This window comes from Callorhinchus milii, unplaced genomic scaffold (assembly GCF_018977255.1).
Source record: "Callorhinchus milii isolate IMCB2004 unplaced genomic scaffold, IMCB_Cmil_1.0 Scaffold1, whole genome shotgun sequence".
In the NCBI taxonomy this organism is placed as follows: Eukaryota; Metazoa; Chordata; class Chondrichthyes; order Chimaeriformes; family Callorhinchidae; genus Callorhinchus; species Callorhinchus milii.
The window spans coordinates 60998692-61018556 of record NW_024704742.1 but is presented as its reverse complement, the minus strand read 5'-3'; the positions used below and the strand labels follow the sequence as shown (position 1 = coordinate 61018556).

Genomic DNA, 19865 nt, shown 5'->3' with positions numbered 1-19865 from the left:
CATTCGAGCTTTTCTCCACAAGAGTCACCTAATATAATCCCACCTTCCTGAATGCCCTTTAATATTATTAAATAGGCGTCAGCCTGGATCACTTAGTAATAATCTCGCATCTGAGTCAGAATGTTAACTACCAAAAAGTTTACATCGGTACTTGAACTCACATAGTCTAAGATCACATTCCAGTTGCAGTGCTGGGGGTGTGTTGCATTGTCAGAGCTGCTATCCCACAGATGAGACGTTAAACCGAGGTCCCGACTGCCTGTTCAAGTGGACCTTAAAGATCCCATGGCACTGTTCATAAAGAGAAGACAGTTTCTCCCAGTGTCCTGGCCAACAATCTCTCAAATAAAATCACTCATTCATTTCATGGCTGTTTGTGGTATGTTGCCTTGCACAAATGGGCTGCTGAGTTTGTTTACAAATACACAGTCACTCCACATTACAGTAAATCGTGTGAAGCACTTTGAAACGTCCTTCTGATATGAAATGTGCTTTACCAAATGGAAGGATTATTATCAATATTAATGTTCCTCTTTTTCAAGCATTTGTCTCATTCCGTTAAAGGGATTTATGGTTTCCACAATCGGCATTTCACTGCTGCTGAGAAGAAGAATATTTATTTTTGAATATTGATAAATGGAGTTAAGTGGCTTCTGATTGACAATGTTGAATTCTAATTTTGCAGGTGAAGATGTCGCAGGTTAAACAGGTCGGCCTTTTGGCTGCTGGATGTCAGCCATGGAACAAAGATGTCTGTGTTGCCAATGGAGACAGATTTGCATACTGTGCCACATTGGCTATTTATATTTATCAGGTGAGGCTAAGTACTGACAGTGAGTGAGCCAAAGAGTTCAGGAAAATAAGATTTGGTTTGTAATTTTCCCATCTCCAACTTGTGCTGACCTGCGTGAACCTACTTGTTTTTCGTGTATGAAGGTGGAGTGTTGAAGATGACGTGCTTGGGAGCAGAGTGTCGGAATCGAGTCAACCCTCTGTGGCAGTCTCGAAAGTCTGGTTCCTGAGCCAGGCAGATCTGCAATACTCCAGGGCACTCAGATGACAGATCGGTCAACCTGAATTATTAGCAGGCCCTGGCGGGGCAGTCTCCCATTGAGGACAGCGATTCTTCCCACTCAATTCCTTTTAAGCCTGCAAGCCAAAGCCCCAAAGAGTCTGGTGGTCCTAGCTGGACAAGCAGTGGGGAAGCAAGCGGTCAAGTAGACAATTGTAGATATTAACCCAAGTGACTATTGAAGCCCTGTAAATTCCGTCATTTAAGATACTTGAAGAAAAAAAGGAGTATGGAGAAAGAGTAGGGAAATGGGATTGGAGTCTACTGCTCCAGTGAAGAGTGTGCCGAAGGCCCTCTTTTTGTACTGAAATTTCCATGATTCAACGATATTAAGAATAGTTATGCTTAATTCTTACACTGCTTCTTTCAGCCCTGGAGGTGCAGTTGAGAAAGAAAAAAAAGTCTTCAAGTCCAAAAATGGAAAGTTGAACAGGAAATGGTCTTTGTGATTTCCCTTTTCTTTTCTTGTGCATGGAGGACAATTGAGCGAATGAAGATGGCTCCCCTGCAGGCAGGGGATCTATCTCTTCCCTGTCGTGTTGTAAAATGTTCCTCTCACAGCAGTCTCCATTTACATTTTGGCCTGATCCACCACATCCTAATTGGAGGTAATCATCCAATCCCTAATCTCCCGCAGAGAGTGAGGTGGTCTGCAGCTGTGACGTATCCCCGAGGCGAGGTGTTGGGTCACTGGCAGTCAGTGAGCAGGGTCACATGTGGCGAAACCACAGAGTTTGGTTCTTTGCAGCCAGGGAAAGGCAGGTAAATTATCTTGATTGTCACTTGCTCGGTTTAAAAAAAAATTCTAATTTGCTTCACCTTATGTTTCAGCTTGATCACAGATACAATGAATTCAAGCTTTATGCAATCATGTCTGAACACAAAAAGACCATCACAGCCATCTCTTGGTATCCTCACAACCCTGACATGTTTGCCAGCGCCAGTGCAGACAACCTTGTTATCATTTGGAACGTGGCAGAACAGAAAGTGGTAGTCAGACTGGATAATACAAAAGGTGCAGTGCCATTTATGTTTTTATCTATGCACTGGTTTTGTGCCTGGGAGACAACTGCGTTTTGGTAGCAGATAATGAACAACAACGATTTGCTTTTATTTTATATAGAACCCTTCATGTAGGAATAATGTCTCGCAGTTCACAGTGGTGGTGGGGTTGGACGCTGAACAACGACAAAGGAAGGGGGAGATAATCATAGTCGAAGAACTTGGTTTTAAGGAGGGATTTAAAGTTGGAGGGGCTGAGGCGGATGAGTAGAGGCAGGGAGTTACAGAGGTTATGGCTGTAGTGTCTGAAGGTTTACACACTGATTGTAGAACTATTTGGTTGGGGGATGCGCAGAAATCCTGTATTAGCTGCATACAGGCAGAGGAGTGGGATACAAGGAGATCAGAAAGATAGGGAGATGCTGATGCATAAAGAATTTATATGTAACAGTGAGGACATGAACTTGATCTGTTAGGTGGTGGAGCCTGATGAGGATTGGAGTGATTCAGGTACAAAGTTTGTGTGGGTAAGATTACAGGAAGTGGAATTTGGGATTAGCTGGAACTTGTGGAAGGTCGAACTGGGGAGACTGATGAAGAGTTTGTTAGAGACATCAAGGCGGGAGGTACCAACTTCCACAACACCAACTTGCATTTATATAACGCCCTTTATGCAAGGTAGCGTGCGGGGCGGGGGCTTGAACAAAAGTGTGATTAAGGGTTTCGGTAACATTTGGTGTAAAATAGGGGCAGAAGTGGGTAACGTGGCAGAGGTGAAGGAATATGTATTTTGAGAAACTAATACGAGAATGTAAAGTTTGAAGATTTAATCTAAACTGTTTTGTAACTACTATCTCACTCTTAAGGCATTGCTGAAATTTGTTTGCAAAACAAGCTTTGCAAAAATCATTTAAACCCTGTATGGTTATTCAGGGATTCCTGCTTCAATCAGCTGGTGTTGGGATTCGAGAGATGCTGTGGCGTTTGTGTCTCATCGAGGCCCATTGTACATCTGGACAATCTCCGGACCAGACAATGGGGTAGCAGTGCATAAAGAGGCGCACAGCTTCCTGTCCGACATCTGTCTCTTCAGGTGGCATCCCAAAAAGAAAGGAAAGGTGGCCTTTGGCCACACGGATGGAAGCCTATCTATCTTTCAGCCCGGTAGGCCTCGATCATTAACATTGCCCCACAGCTTCCAAGCTATGTTAGTTGACTTATTTTGAGTTATAAGATACTTATTTAGCACATATAATATGATGATAATAATAAAGAAAATAATAATAATACTTGCATTTGATGGAACGACTTTCATGATGGGAGGATGTCTTCAAGTGTTTCACAGGATCCACTGTACAGTGTAGTGGCTGAAGGCGAAAGCTGCTTCCGATGTTGCACTCAACAGTGACAGCCGTAAAGTGAATGACCAGTTTTATTTGGGAGATCGTTACCCTTCTCTTTTTGAATAGTGCCACGGGATCTTCAATTCACAGGCATGAGGCTGAGTTCTGCTAACTCAGTACAGACCAGGGAGGAGTTTACCCACATAAAAAATACACTGCACGTTGCTGTGAAACTCTTGACACATCTTCCTGAAGTGAAATTCGCAATAACAAATGCAAGGATTATTATAATTTGACTTTTTTTTAAAACTTTGGAGGGCACTGAATATTGTACATTTAATGTTATTTTCTGCAACAAAAAAAATGTGTTTAGAAACATTATGTTATTTTGTTTAATATGATACACTCCCATCATCAGGTTGCAAGAGCCAGAAGCACGTACTGAGGCCAGAATCCCTGGAAGGAACAGATGAAGAGGATCCAGTGACGGCTCTGGAATGGGATCCTCTCTCCACTGACTACCTGCTGGTTGCTAATCTACACAATGGAATTCGATTAGTTGATTCAGAATCGCTGTCCTCCATCACAACGTTCAGCTTTCCCAGCGCAGCTGCATCAGTGCAGTGTTTAGCTTGGGTTCCCAGTGCTCCGGGCATGTTTATAACTGGAGGTAGGAACTTTGCATTAGTATTCAAACAGTACTCAAATCTGGATTTGTTCTCACACACTTGGCTGCCATATTTGCGTTCAAAATACAATTAGTCCCACCATTTTACATCACATCCCGTGAAGTGCTTTGAGACATCTCGAAAATGTGATGAGGTGCTCTATCAAATACAAGGATTATTATTAAATTATTATTATTATAAATCAAACCTGGAAGTTTGTCAGGGCATTAATTCATAATAATAATAATAAAAATAATCCTTGCATTTAATAATAGTGCATTTCAGGTCATTGAAACGGCACCACACACCCAAATTTAACAAAGTTCTGAAAATAGAGGTGAAAATTGCGATCTATGATGTGTAATTATTATTGATGCTATTTATCATACTGTCGAAAAATGCGGTCATGACAGTTGATACCTAAGGACTAGTTCATGGGTCTGAATTGCCCTCCCCCACCCCCCCAACTCTTTGACAATGGTTGGGCCCAATGATACCTGCTGTGGCTATTGCACTTTTAATCATGCAGTGTCCCTGTTGGAGCACTGGTTACAGGATACTAGCTTAACCCTTGTCACAATTTTGGCAGTGATTTGCAACTAACTAGATAGAATAAACTGGTTGAGAGAGAGTTGTGATCTTGGTTTCAGGAGCAATGTGTTTGACACCCAGGCACGGGGCTTATATTCTGAAGTCTGCTCAAAGCTCTCAAGTGGTCCAGCCTTGTGCAGAGCATCTTCACATTAATGAAGCCAGTTATATGTTATTACAAGTATATCATTATGTTATTGTTATAACTTATTACTATATGTTACATAATTATATTAGTATTCAGTATATACATTATTAACATTGTTGAAGTCAGTTGTATGACCTGTTCTCATGTTATTATTAGTATATTCTTATGTTATATTATTTACGTTAGTATATATGTTATTCACATTACTAAAGACACTCATATGACCTGCTCCTTGTAAGTTTAAAAAAAACACGAGAGTTTGATTTTCATAGCCTGATTGAAAGTAGCGTGGATCTGACAAATCACACCCTTAAAGTCTGCTGAGTTTCGTTCTGGTGAGTTCAACTTTCAGTGTAAGATCTGGATCCAGGAGCCAGTTCTGATACAAACTTCACCTTAAATGTTAGATTTCGTATCCGTGTAAGCTCAAATGTTAATTTGTAACTGAGCTGTCAGTGGAATTATGCCTTTGGTGTCAGTCCTTACCTTCCTCGCGTGTCACCTTAGCTCAGTCACGCTTGCCTCTGGGGTAGAAGATTGTGGCTTCAGGCCATACATTGGAACTTGAGCTCATCAGGGACTCAGTGTCTTTTGACATTTCACTGTGGCACCGTGAGAGTACTACTTTTCCAGTTTCACATAGGTGCCGTCCTTCAATTGAGATGTTAAACCTAGGTTCCGTCTGCCTATTCAGGTGAATTGTACAGATTTCATGGAATTGTTCGACAAGAGAACTGAGTATCTCTCAGTGTCCTGCAGAAAAAATTATGATTTTCTTTGTGGCTTTTTGTGGGTCATTCATATGTGAAAATTAACTGCATGGTTTTCCTACAAAAACACACTTGACAGCAATTGCTTGTAAAGCGCTTTGAGATGTTTCATTTTTACTTGCGCAGTGTGAAATGGAGGGATTATTATTATCTAAGATTGGAGCTGCCTTACTGTCAGATCCTACTGGGTGGGCAGGTACTGAATGGAATTGCAGTCTTTCAGGTCATTAGTTCTGTCTCTGCGTGAGCTCCAGTGGAGCTACCAACTATTAACCATTCCAATGATTTAAAGTGACTGCAGCTATCATATTAATGATCAGCTTACCAACCCACTCCCCTCAGCAGGCATTGGGCTGCTTCACGTGGCCCGATCTGTCCCGCCCCATCATTGACAGTTAGGCTTTGAGCCTTTTTGTGCCCACGCTCTGGAACTCCATCCCGGAATCCCTTCGCCTCGCCTCTTCTGTCACCTCCTTCTAGTCCATCTCAAGACCTTCCTCATTAACCATGCCTTAGGTCATCTTTCCCCTCCCTAACCCCATGGTCTCCACCCCTCCTGAATCCAACCCCCAGCTTGAGTGCAAACCCTCGACTTCTCAGCACCTTGGGACATCCTCCCAATGTGAAAGACGCTATATAAATGCAATTTGTTATTCATGTCATTTGAATTGATATAGTGCCTTACATGTGGGGTGGCCGACTCAAAGCATTTCACAGGATTTACTATAAAGTGCAGTGACTGTATTTTGCAGGAGCCAAATTACACACAGCAATGTCTGACAAACAGCCATGAAGTGAATGACCAATTTTATTTGGGAAGGTTGTTAGCCAGGATACAGGGAGAAACCCATTTTTCTTTTCAAATAATGCTGTGGAATATTTAACATTCACCTGAACAGGCAAACAGGACCTTGATTTAACATCTCATCCACAGGACACTACCTCTGACAAAGCAGTGCCTCCTCAGCACTGCATTAGAGAGTAAATCCTGACGTGGGACCTGAATCCACAATCTTGTGAGTAAGAGATGAGAACGCTACCACATTCTTGGCCTTTGCTGATTTTCCTTAGCTTCTCCTCAGCATCCTTTCCTAGTCAATTGAACGAAGCACTTAAACAAGTTGAGAATGTTGTGCTCGTGACAATAACCAAATAGATAAAACTGCGTTGGCAAAATACTTAATTATAGTCGATATGTAAAGAGGGATCCGTGTCCAGGAAGATATTTTGGAGATGGTTACATTCATTGGTCAATAAAATGTCTGTCTAGTTATTTCTGGGGACTCAAATTCTGCCTAGTTTTAGCACATAAAATCATATTCCAAGTTAAGACTGAATTTAAGAATTTTCTACAATTCTGCCCAATTGTAAATTTTATTAGAAAATGGTCATACAGGCTCAGTAGAATTTTTGGACATGTCAATTTTTATCCTCTTTTTCATTTATTAGATTCTCAGGTTGGTGTCATGCGTGTTTGGAATGTCTCCAGAACAACACCAATAGATAACTTCAAGTTGAAGAAAACTGGGTTTCATGCTTTGCACGTGTTGAATTCTCCACCAAAGAAAAAATGTAAGTACTTGTAGTAATTTGAAAACAAACACCTCTCCGTGAAAGCATTTCTGAAGATTCGAATCAGCGAGGTCCAATTTACAAGATTTGCAAGTAATGGATCCAGCAGGATCTGAGGTGATTCTCAGGATAACTCTCCGGGATCCACTCGAACACCAATTAATAACAGGGGTAATCTTGTTGTTGTTGTAATCAGTTACAGATTATCAATAGGGATTATCAATTGATTCTTGCCAACAGGGATTGTCAAGGCCAAGTACTGAGTACCCGGTAGTAGCTTCTCAAAGATCCTAAAGCCCCATTTGGTAGAATCTCCCACATAGCAGTCACAAGTAACCATGCTGACAGCAACAACTTGCATTTATAGCATCTTATAATATGTGTCAAGGAGGGTGCTGCTTTGATGTGTCTACCAGCTGGATGTTAAAGATCCCATGGCACTATACAATACAGACTTATACAGCGTCTTTCACGTTCGAAGGACGTCCCAAAGCACTTCACAATCCTGACTGGAAACCAAAGCTGAGGGTGAGATTCGAAAAACTATATTTTTAAAAAATGATTTGGAAATACCAGGGAATGCCTCTTGGTCACATGGCCAATACTCCCCCAATATCCCAATAAAGAAATTACTCACTTAATGGCTATTGTGTGACATTGCTATGGTCAAACTGGCTGTCACATTTGCCTACAAAATACACACTTTACAGTATACCTTGTGAAGCTTTTTAATATGTCCTCCTGCCGTGAAAGGTGCTTGTCAAATGCAAAGATTATTTTATGAATCACACAAAAAATAAATACAGCCTAGTTGTAGAACTTATCATTCCTGGAAGAAATTTACTTATCACGATTTTGTTTTCCTTGATTGGAAAGGTTATATGCTAATACTGTGCTGAAGATCAGATTTATCTAACATGATTGATGTCATAAATACATATGGGTACTTCCAAGGATAGGCAAACCCCTCCAAATGATATCAGTGTTTTTCAAGAATACTTAGGTCACAAGATCACAAGATTGGTTTGGATGAAGAAGGGCCTTTGATCTCATCATTTCATAATAATACCAATAATTTTTACATTTGATATGGCACCTTTCATGTTGGGAGGACATCTCAAGGTGTTTCACAGGATTGAGTGTAAAGTGTTATGATTATGTATTTTGACTTCCCATCACAGCACCAAGCTGTTTTTTTTAAATGAATCCAGTGTCCTGGCCTCAACCACCCTTTTTGGCAACCTGTTCCTGTCATTAATTATAATAATAATAATAATAATCCTTGCATTTGATATAGCGCTTTTCACATCGGGAGGACGTCCCAAAGCGCTTCACAGAACACACTGTAAAGTGAATTGACTGTATATTTGTGGGCGAACGCGGCAGCCAATTGCGCACAGCAATGTCCCACAAACAGTCGTAGATTGAAAATGACCAATTTGTTATTGTTTTGGGTTTTGGAGGGATTATTATTATTAGGCGTGTGGAGTAAGGAAACTTGCCCAAGGTTTCGCCCTCTGCCTGGAATTGAACTCAGGTCTCTCACTTGCAAAGCGAGTGCTCTAACCACTGAGCTACAGGACTCCACGACTGAGCTACAGGACTCCACCACTGAGCTACAGGACTCCAATTGCTCTCTGGGTAAAGAAAAACATCCTGGTGTATGTCCTGAATTTGCCCTTTGCAATCCTAAACCTACATCCTCTTTTTCTAAGGTCTTAATGTGCTGTTGAAATGTTATACAGTAAGTACACATATATTAGAGAGAGTAATATGAGGAAATATATTTTAGCATCTTTCTTTCAGCTTTTTCTGCACATTCCCCTACAAAGAATCACCACACGTCATCAACAAGTGAAGCTGTTCCCCCTCCTACCTTGTCTCAGAATCACGCTTTCTCTCTTCCTCCTGGGCATGTGGTTTGCTGTTTCATGGATGGTGGAGTGGGGCTCTATGACATGGGGAGTAAGAAGTGGGACTTTCTCCGAGATCTGGTATGCTCCAAGAACAATTTTCTTTATATAATACAATCAAAAAAACAAATATATTGTTAATTTACCATACATACAGTGTAGCCTGCTATCACATCCTTCACAATAGAGCAGAATTGCTTAGCACGCAGTTGCATCGTGGACCATGTTCATTGCGCTTGTACTTGATTCCTGAGCTCTGGATAGCTGTTTGCACTAAAATGACCAACTTTCTGTTCATTCTGATTCTGTGAATATAGATCATTAACATACATAAGAAACATAAAGATCACAGTGCAAAATTTTGAGGCACCCCACGTAATACTTACCCCATTTTGACCTAGCTCCCTAAACAACTACGTTTTGTTTCATTCCCTACAGCCAATTCAAATCTAACTTATCTGGCTGTCATTTATTGGACTATCACCTAATGGCAAGACAGTGTATTACAAGGGGGTTTGTATGAAAGTAGCTCACACTAAACACTGCTAAATTTAATGATAGTGCCAGTAATTAAGGACTACATAAGGAATACCTCAAATTTTCTCAAATAATAGTTAGAAAACCCCAACAAAGGCAGAAAGTTTTATTTTGTATTCTAGGGTCATGTTGAAACAATATTTGATTGTAAATTCAAACCGGATGATCCCAACCTCCTGGCAACGGCATCGTTTGATGGGACAATAAAAGTGTGGGATATAAACACGTTGACAGCAGTGTACACCTCTCCAGGAAATGAGGGGGTTATCTACTCATTGTCTTGGGCCCCAGGTAAGAAATCAGAAAGAAAGTTGTCGTTGGCCATGTCTTACCAAGAATCTGGGTCCTTTGGATGAAATATTGAATCAAAGTACCATCTGCTTGTTCAGGTGTATGTTAAAGATCCAATGGCACTATTTGAAAAAGAGAAGGGAGTTTCTCTCAGAGTCCTGCCCAATAATCCCCCAAATAAAATTGGCCATTCATTTCATGGCTGTTCTGAGAAGGGCATTATGTAAATGCAAGTTGTTGTTGATAGAAATGGCAGGCAGTCACAGCTGCACATCAGATAATCATTTAATTTTATTTGCTTAAAGGAGACTTGAATTGTATTGCGGGTGCAACCTCTCGCAATGGGGCTTTCATATGGGATGTAAGAAAAGGCAAATTGATCACAAGGTTTAATGAGGTAAGTGTTGCCTTCTGACATTGGTGAGAAGAATTGATCTATAGAAATGGGTAGTGGTGTGCATGCCTTGAGAACTGTGAAAAACTGTTTGAATGGTGTAGTTACTATTGGCTCCATCCATCACTTCCCTTGGATTCTTTTTCCTCCCGTTTTTCATGTATTTAACTGACATTTCTTCCTTTGAACGGCCCTTTAGATGAGACATTTGTCTGCCCATTTCACCAGTCTGTCTATGTCCTCCTGCAGTCGACTACCATCCTCCTCACTGTTTACTACGTTTCCAAGTTTTGGGTCATCGGCAAACTGTAAAATGTTGCTCTCTATACTTAAGTCCATGACATTAATATATATATTTTAAAAAAGTACCTAATACTGACCCCTGTGGTTGGAGGGGGCTAATCTTCTGAGTTAGAAGACTGTAGAATTGAAGCCCCAAGTTGAGACTTGGAACTCATATTGTCTAGGCTGATGCTCCCAGTGCAATGCTGTGTGTGTGCTCCATTGTTGGAGGTGCCGTCCTTCGGTTGAGATGGTAAACAGGGTCTCAAAATTTGTTGTCCAAAATCTCTAATTTTGCTTCATATGCGTTCAGAGTAGACAACTCTGAATTAATGAAAGGTTAATCAATAGTCCTCTCCTAAATCATAGTCCACCCCAGATCCAGGGTGATATTCCCCAGGAAAAAGTGGGAAGCATTGAATTCACCATCCCTTGTGTCACTAGTAAATCTGGAATGAAACCAAGATGCCTGAGTTTGTTATACAGTATTCAGCAAGGCAGTACAATTGAAACACAGGCAGTGTTGTCTATCTGGCCAAATCTCCAATGCAAAGGTGTCAACACATTCTCATTATAATGATCCATTTAACTAAAAAAAACTGATTTTTTTTTAAACTTGAAGCTTCTCTTTTAAGTTTAAGAAATGTGAAAAGGTTGCTTTGAAATTAAGAATTAATTGAAGATTTCTTTCATTCTCTTGGTGACCTAGTTTCATGAAAGCAACAAAATGCTGATTATTTTTTGGAAAAACATTCTCATCCCTGCTGTTCCTTTCTCAAAACGCCATAAAGGAATTGACAAGATGATCGTCATTAATCATTTACTGTGGTGGGAAGAACGAATGAGAGAGCTATTCAAAATAGGCCATTCTAATCTCTCTTTCCTGGTTACACTGGAAATACACAAACACTTAATAAATACTTGACTTCATTGCCTACTTACCCGGATCTCTGAAGGATCTGCTTTCCAAAAATCTGCAGTTCTGCTTAATATGTTTTTGAAGTATGGCACTTTAAATTATGAATAATTAATCGATAGTCCTCTCCTAAATCACTTATCCCCCCCACATCTAACCTAGCTTTTGACTTTTACTCCTAGCTTGGCTACCCAACCGGTAATATTGAGCTCTTTGGGATGGCCTCCTGATGTGAAAGATGTTGCATACTTATGACTATTGATATAAACTATTAGTAATCCAGATTTCCCCCCAGGTTAAGGTGGAAAGCATTGAATTACACTTGTGCCATCAATAAACCTGGGGTGAAAATTACAACATGTTCATCACGTTGTTAAAACGGTCTTATAACTTAAGGCTAGGTGGGATTTTTATTTGAGTACGATGGCAGTAGTTGTAATTGCCATTTGTCGTTCCTTTAGCATGGTAAAAATGGAATATTCTGCATTGCATGGAGTCACAAGGATTCTAAGAGAATAGCAACATGCAGTGCGGATGGGTACTGGTAAGTGTTGGTTTTGTAATCTTTATTTTTTTAGCTGTGAATAGAGTACAGAATTGTTAGCAGTCGCAAGCATTTTACACAAAGGGGTGCATTTTTTTTAGAATGGAGAGACCCAGACCTGAGGTAAATCAGCTTCCAAATTAAGACTCCTTTGTTTGAAACAATAAACGAATCCCATTTGCCTGTTCAAATGACGCTAAAGATCCCATGGCCCAATTCTAAACAATAAGAGAGTTTCTCCCAAGCTCCTGACCACCAATCTCCCAAATATGAATTGGTTGTTCACTTCATTGCAGTTTGTTGGTCATCATTGCTGTGTGCAAAGTGGCTGCCACATTCGCCCACAAAAAAGTCTCACCACTTTAAAGTCTATCCTGTGAAGCACTTTGGGATATCCTCCTGATTTGAAAGGTGATATATCAAATGTAAGGAATATTATTATTTTATTATTACATAGAGCCTTTATTTTATGACATTTTAAAAAATTCTGTATGAGCTTAAATTTTAAGTTAGGTCTTAATGGCTAAGACCATGAGGAACATCAGGCCTCTAGTCCCCCTTACACTCTTCCCTTTCTTACTGTTTCTTTCCATTGAGAGAAAGCAAGAAAGAATTCTAGTTGAAGGCAGGACTATTGCAACTATATAGCAGAAGTAAAAGCCCTCCAGCAAAACTGTACGCCTTAATGTCTCAGGAAGAATGAAGTGGCAGTGGTGTGTCGGCCTAGGTGTGTTTTAAATGTGCCCCTGACATTATAGTAGCAATAGTATGTCATATAATAATAATCATAATCCTTGCATTTGATATAGTGCTTTTCATGTCTTCTAGACGTCTCAAAGCACTTCACAGAATACACTATAAAGTGAATTGACTGTATATTTGTGGGTGAAACGCGACAGCCAATTGCGCACAACAGTGTCCCACAAACAGTTATGGATTGAACTGACCAATTTTTTTTAAGGGACTATTATCCCTGGAAAAACAATCTGCAAATCGACTAACTTGGTTCCTATTTACTGCTAGGTAACCGGAGGAGTGGAGTAATATAATAATAATCCTTGCATTTGATATAGCGCTTTTCACGTCGGGAGGACGTCCCAAAGCACTTCACAGAACACACTAAAGTGAATTGACTGTATATTTGTGGGCGAACGCGGCAGCCAATTGCGCACAGCAATGTCCCACAAACAGTCGTAGATTGAAAATGACCAATTTATTATTGTTTTTTGTTTTTTGGAGGGATTATTATTAGGCGTGTGGAGTAAGGAAACTTGCCCAAGGATTCGCTCTGCCTGGAATTGAACTCAGGTCTCTCACTTGCAAAGTGAGAGCTACAGGACTGAATTTTAAATAATCTTATGGATTTTTCTTGGAAGATTATACTATTAGAATCGAAATACAGTATTAGCAATTCTGCTGCGAACAGCCACGATGGCATAATTAAGGAGTAAGTCTCATTCTGTACAGTGGGCTTGGTCGATCATGTGGACGTAGGTTTTATTGCATCATTAATGTATTGTCCATTGCAGCATTATTCGAACGGTTGACGGTAAAGTTCTACACAAGTATAAGCATTCAGCTGCTGTGTTTGGGTGCGATTGGAGCCAAAACAATAAGTAAGTAAGCTCTTTACTCTGTCATTACTTTTAGATGTACTTTATGCTAGCAACATATTTTGAGGCCATTTCCTTGTGAAACTCCTGTTTGTTCAGGAGGCTAGAAACTAGCCTGTAGTAAACTGATTGCCTTTTTTATGCAATTTTGTGACTTTTACCCTTTCTCTCCATTCCCCCATTGAATCATTGTGTTAACCTGTGACTAAAGGGTATCTTCCAAATGTCACCAATGTAGCAACACCTTGAGGAGAGGAAGTGTGCTTGCAGAAAGCAGAAAATGATCTTTATTCCTAGCCTTTTCTTTCATTCCCAAGTTGATCCAAATGTGATTGGAAAAGCTTGCCCAGTAGCGAAATCTTAAGTGTAAATTTTAAGTGAGAATTGATCTTAAGTCCCCAAGCTGACTGTCCAACACTTAAGAGTAGCTACTCGGCCATCTAGGAATAATGAGATCTAGTTTGTGACATTACTTAATGGTATTTCTTAACCTGTGGGAATTCCACTCTGAACATAGATCAAGTTGAAATGGATTCCTAGGGATCTGTTTGACGACTTGAGGTGACTTGAAGAAGTCCCCATTTGCACAACTCATATTCCTTATCAAGGAATCCTGGTAAGAAATACCTCAGTTATAATTGAGCTTGCTGAATATTATGGCACAGCAGCACAGCATGTTGGAGCTCCACATTCCACAATGTGGAGTGATGAGATGTGGGATTGTTCTTGCAGTAATGCAGTTGATAGATTTCCCCCTGCTGTAGGGGGGTGGTGCGTAATGATGAGGCACATTCTCATAAGGAGGTGGAGAAAATCAATAGAGGGTTGTTTACAGAGCAGCATTGGTGGAAAGGAAGATGTCCAGCTTGGTTAAGAACAGTACAGGAGAAGTCAGCAGAAAGACTGCGGAAATAGTAAAAAAAATAATAAAAGGAGACTGGACATAATATTTTCACCTTTGGGACCTTTGTTCAAATCTGACCCAGCTTGCTGAGATAAAAGTCGTCTCTTTGCTGTTTGTAAGAGTCCTCTATGACCCAGGTTGACCCATAGCATCAAAGTGACTCCAGTTGGCACAAAAAAAAGTTACTCAGGTCATCAAAGGATTTATTTTGATCGACACGTCACAATACTCACAACCTTTTGTGATCAGTACAAGGTTGACCTCCTCAGAGAGATTACAAGGATTGTTGGTGTGGAACATGTCACACCAGGGGCTTTGCTCCCTGAGGCTGGACCTGGGGCTCAGAGTTCACAGCAGAGTGGCTGGTGGCAGCTTTGCTCTGTACCGGTAGAGAAGTGTTTCAGGTTAAAAAAAAATTAGATTTTTAATAATTGTTAATTTTTTTATTTTAACTTTAAATGTACACAGTCAATCCATTTTACAGTATATCCTGTGAAGCACTTTAAGATGTCTCGATGACATGATAAGGAGCTATACCAAATGCAAGGATTATTGTTATTTTAATTATGAATACATATATGCTTCTTGATTCATTTTCAGAGACATGATAGCAACTGGCTGCGAGGACAAAAATGTGCGAGTTTACTATCTAGCAACCAGCTCTGACCAGCCACTGAAGGTCTTCACTGGCCACACGGCCAAAGTGTTTCATGTCAGGTGGTCCCCTCTGAGAGAGGGTATTCTCTGCAGTGGTTCTGATGACAGGTACTTTACTCGAGATACAAAGGTCCCAAATGGCTATTATTTATAGTTACCAATAACATGCAATGCTACTTTATCTGATCATGTAAAATCTCTTGTTTAATTACAATAATTTGAACATTTTTTTTTAAACCTGGAAGTTTGGGTTTCCTAATCCAGGACTGAGGATAAGCAAAAAAGAAACGAACAGGAAGTGCAACTTTTCTCTGCTGTGTCGCCTACACAATGCTGACCAAAAAACATCTGCCAAAACATAATCCACTGAAGATTTCACGCAAGAATCTGTCACGTGTTGCTCGATAACATTAGCCATTTTTCGTGATGTGTTTAGAATCCAAAACAAAGAGATCACTAGTATTAGTGCGTGATAGACCCATTTCGCTCTCCATCTCCAACCCCCACCACAATGCCACCCTCCCTCCACACCCCTCCCCTCCACACACCCACTCCAACCCCACCCCCCACCTCATGATGGTGAGTATACCATTCTTTGCATTGTCAATTCACACTTCACGCTCTCCAGTACTTACTTTCATTGTGTTTTCTCAGATTAAGAATGATGAGGGATTCTCTCTTTAATTTTTCCTTAAAATGCTTTAATAAAAACAGTTTCCCTCCCTCCCCGCCACCCATCGATTTTCAGTTTTTTTAATGCAGGTAGGAGCAAAGTAGTTTGCGAGTGACCAATATTCTACCCATGTTTATGAACATCTACACTTTACCATCATTAGCAAACAAGGGAATTTGGGGCCTGTAGTACCATATATTGAGTTAGAATTTTCGTTTGCAATTGCGTGCAGATATAAATATAATGTTTTAAATCATAAGTGGTGGCTATCCCAAGTTAAATGAGTGAAGACACAAAATGGTTGTCTTGGAATTTTCAAGAATATTGAACGTGTTAATTGGTTACTGGTGTCTTTTTCAATTGGAACAGAATAGTTCAACTTCACAAAAAGAGTGCAAAAGAAATTGCTGTTCAGAACCACATTATTTATTATGAGAGCTGTATTCAGATTTATTCTTTTTCAGGTTGTTGAATGCTCTAAGCTTTCGTCACAATGTATTTTCTTTCTACAGTACTGTAAGAATATGGGACTATACACAAGATGCCTGTATAAATATTCTAAGTGGACACACGGCCCCTGTTCGAGGTCTACTGTGGAACACAGAAATTCCCTATCTTCTGATATCGGGCAGCTGGGACTACACTATTCGTGTTTGGGATACAAGGGATGGAACCTGTCTAGATACTGTTTATGACCATGGTGCAGATGTTTATGGTAATGGCTGATTTTTCTTTTACTGTTTTGCTCATCTTTAATGAGTTTATGGGTATTTCGGATATAGAGAACATGAGGCCAGTTAGTGGAGCATTGTTCTTAATCTGTATTGTTGCTGTTATTGCTCAGAATTTGAATATGTTTAATCCAGACATAAAATTCCCAAATTATCCTTGCCACTCATTTGGAGTATAAGGACCAGTCGAACTGGATGGGCTGAATGGCCTGTTTCTGAGCTGTACTTTCTATCAATATATTTCCATTAGATCCCATTCCTAATTCAGGTGTAGAACTAAATAGAATAAACTTCTATTGTAAAGTTATAAATTACGTCCCCTATAATTATTTTCCATTTAAATTGTCAATGTTTCGTTTAAGGCAGAGTTGTTAATCGTTTCACTTTAAATTGGGCTCTTTTTGTGTAAAAAAAGATATTCTGTAGTAACTAGAAGGACATATGCTTGTCAGCAGCCTTTGGAATAGAAATACATGTGTTTACTGGCACCCAACAATTTTCTCTGTATCTCACTTGAGCTTCAGTCACATGCCTATTGTCACTGTTGAGTTTCATTACCTTTTCCTAAAGATAATCTGTGAGTTGTGTAGAATATCGGATGTGCATGTTTCAAAGCAATACAACACCTCAGGGTTGATCCTTACCCTGTAGCACATTCTGAAACTTTGATCTTGTGGTTGATCTTATCTGAAACCTTTGATATTCTACTGACTTGTCATTGCTAGTATTTGGAATGATCATCAGCTTATGTTGCAAAGCATACAAATAGAACAATCTTTGCATTTGATATAGCACTCTCATTCCCTAAATCTTCCCTACACAAGTGGCAGTCATTCCAGAATTTTGCAGGTCATATCCTTTCCTGATCAGGGTTCACAAGCTCATCAACTTCATCCTTTGATCACTCAACCCACGACTGTTTTATTAGACTGTTGCACAGCTTGGAACCATCATGTAACAAGTCTGAAGACTGTATCCTTAGAATAAAGGTATCCTTCCCATAATCTTCAAATTATATTACATTTATGTTAAATTGTTGTATAATGCCCACTCCCTACCCTTGTAAAACCAAGTGACTCTTTAGATCAATGTCAGCCATTGCAGTGGGATTGTGTGCAGCTGTTTCAGAGTCTTTCGGCCCCTCGAGCCTGCGCTGCCATTTAATAAGATCATGGCTGATCTTCTAACCTAATTCCATTACCCGCTCTATCCCCATATCCCTTAATCCCTCTATCCTTTAGAAATCTATCAACCTCATTCTTGAATATGTTCAAGGACTGAGCATCCACAGCCTTCTGGGGTAGAGAATTCAACAAATTTACTACCCTCTGAGTGAAGAAATGTTTCCTCAACTCAGTTCGAAAAGGCTGACCCTTAAACTTGAGACTATGAGCCCTAGTTTTAGATTCTCCAATCAGGGGAAACAGTCTCACACTATCTACTCTATCAAGATCCTTAAGAATCTTATGGATTTCTATAAGATCACCTCTAATTCTTCTATATTCTAGAGAATATAGGCCTAGTTTACTCAACCTATCCTCATAGGTCAACCCCCTCAACCCAGGAACCAACCTAGTGAATCTACGCTGCACCACCTCTAAGGAGAGTATGTCCTTTCTTAAATAAGAATATAAGGCCAAAACTGCACACAATATTCTAGGTGCAGTCTCACCAAGGCTTTATACAACTGCTGCAAGACTTCCCTACTCTTAACTTTATCTATCCTAACCATTAGAAAAAAGTTTTTCATTTAGTGCTGTAATTTATTCACTGAAAATATTACTCTTGAATCAGCTTTAAAATATAACAATTTCCTTTTTGAATTTATATGAACAATCTAAAATTGATGCAAGGCAATTGTTATACCGTTTTAAAACTAATCTCATGATAAACCTGTTAATTTTTTTAAAAAAGTTGTTTATTGTGGGTTAATGTATTCTGACAAATTATTATACAATAAAATTATCATACAATCTCCTGAAGGCAGTTTGCTGAGCATTCACTTTGGAAGAATTATTTGAAAACATTACTGAGGTAATGCACTTTGACTAATATTGTTTTTCAGAAGTATTCATGAATCATTGAGAACACTCTGACCTTTACTTGCATCCACTGAAGACATTATCAAATCTGTGAAAGATAGTGACAGCCAAGACTCTGAAACAGCTGCACACAATCCCACTGCAATGGCTGATATTGGTCTAAGGAGTCACTTGGTTTTACAAGGGCAGGGAGTGGGCATTATGCAACAATTTAACATAAATGTAATATAATTTGAAGATTATGGGAAGGGTGGGTACCTTTATTCTAAGGTTACAGTCTTCAGACTTGTTACATGATGGTTCCAAGCTGTGCAACAGTCTAAATAACACACGAGAAGGGGGACTTCAGGATAGAGCCCAAAGTATTTCTTTACACAGCTGGTAATTAAAGGCACCCATTAATTCAGGTAATGTCCAGGATTCTGTAACTCACTTAAGAAGCAGCTTGATGCAGACATGGGAAGATGTTAGAATGTGGTATTTTGGAAAGACAAGAACAAATGTGCCATATGTAAACCTTGTGTACATAGGGAGTTATAAATTGCTTTAATTATGCAACCAATTCAACCAATTCAAATGATAGTTGCTCATTGCTCATCTCAAAAAACACTGCGGATCATCCTTGTTGCTGCTCTCTGCACTGCCTCTGAGACATCCTCCTGATGTGAAAGACACTATATAAATGTAAATTGACATTATCAAGTCATCCAAATGTTTCCACATGATTTACTGCGAAGTGAGGCGTCACAACGACTAGATTGTATGCACTACCTTAGGTGTGATTTGATCAGAACGCTATATATTTTGCCCGTTTTGGAAATTTGAATTCAATGAATTTAAGCTGCAATTACATGGTCTTCATTTTATCACCCAGGTCTAACCTGCCACCCGAGCCGTCCTTTCACCATGGCATCATGTTCCAGAGACTCCACCGTAAGGCTGTGGTCATTAACACCTTTAATTTCCCCGCTCCAAATAAACATCTTGGCTGAGAGGCAGTGGGAAGAAATAATTGGGAATACTGGTATGTGTGCTTTCAGAAAACTATCTGTAGTTCTCTCGACTATAAATTAAACATGTTAAATTACCCAAAAAGAGCTCTCTCACATTATACAGTGGTAAAGATAAATACTGTAAATCTATTTGCAGCTGATGAAAACTGAAGCCTAAAGCAGACTTGCACAGTACTGTATCATCAGTAA

General features: G+C 39.7%; 1 protein-coding gene across 5 annotated transcripts in view; it reads left to right on the top strand.

The window, feature by feature from the left end:
• Window positions 1–691: 691 nt before the first annotated feature.
• The window catches only part of wdr17 (WD repeat domain 17), a 40581-nt gene continuing 21407 nt past the window's right edge, over window positions 692–19865 (top strand). For 3 of the 5 annotated variants that reach the window (XM_007895934.2, XM_007895933.2, XM_007895932.2), the window contains exons 1-13: window positions 692–814; window positions 1904–2087; window positions 3008–3238; window positions 3836–4087; window positions 7044–7166; window positions 8973–9160; window positions 9739–9907; window positions 10213–10304; window positions 11961–12043; window positions 13573–13659; window positions 15161–15325; window positions 16403–16605; window positions 19538–19687. In XM_007895934.2, coding sequence (XP_007894125.1) covers window positions 692–814; window positions 1904–2087; window positions 3008–3238; window positions 3836–4087; window positions 7044–7166; window positions 8973–9160; window positions 9739–9907; window positions 10213–10304; window positions 11961–12043; window positions 13573–13659; window positions 15161–15325; window positions 16403–16605; window positions 19538–19687 — 2050 coding nt within the window. The remainder of the gene's footprint in view (window positions 815–1903; window positions 2088–3007; window positions 3239–3835; window positions 4088–7043; window positions 7167–8972; window positions 9161–9738; window positions 9908–10212; window positions 10305–11960; window positions 12044–13572; window positions 13660–15160; window positions 15326–16402; window positions 16606–19537; window positions 19688–19865) is intronic. The other 2 variants (XM_042336884.1, XM_042336892.1) reach the window with 1 other exon arrangement.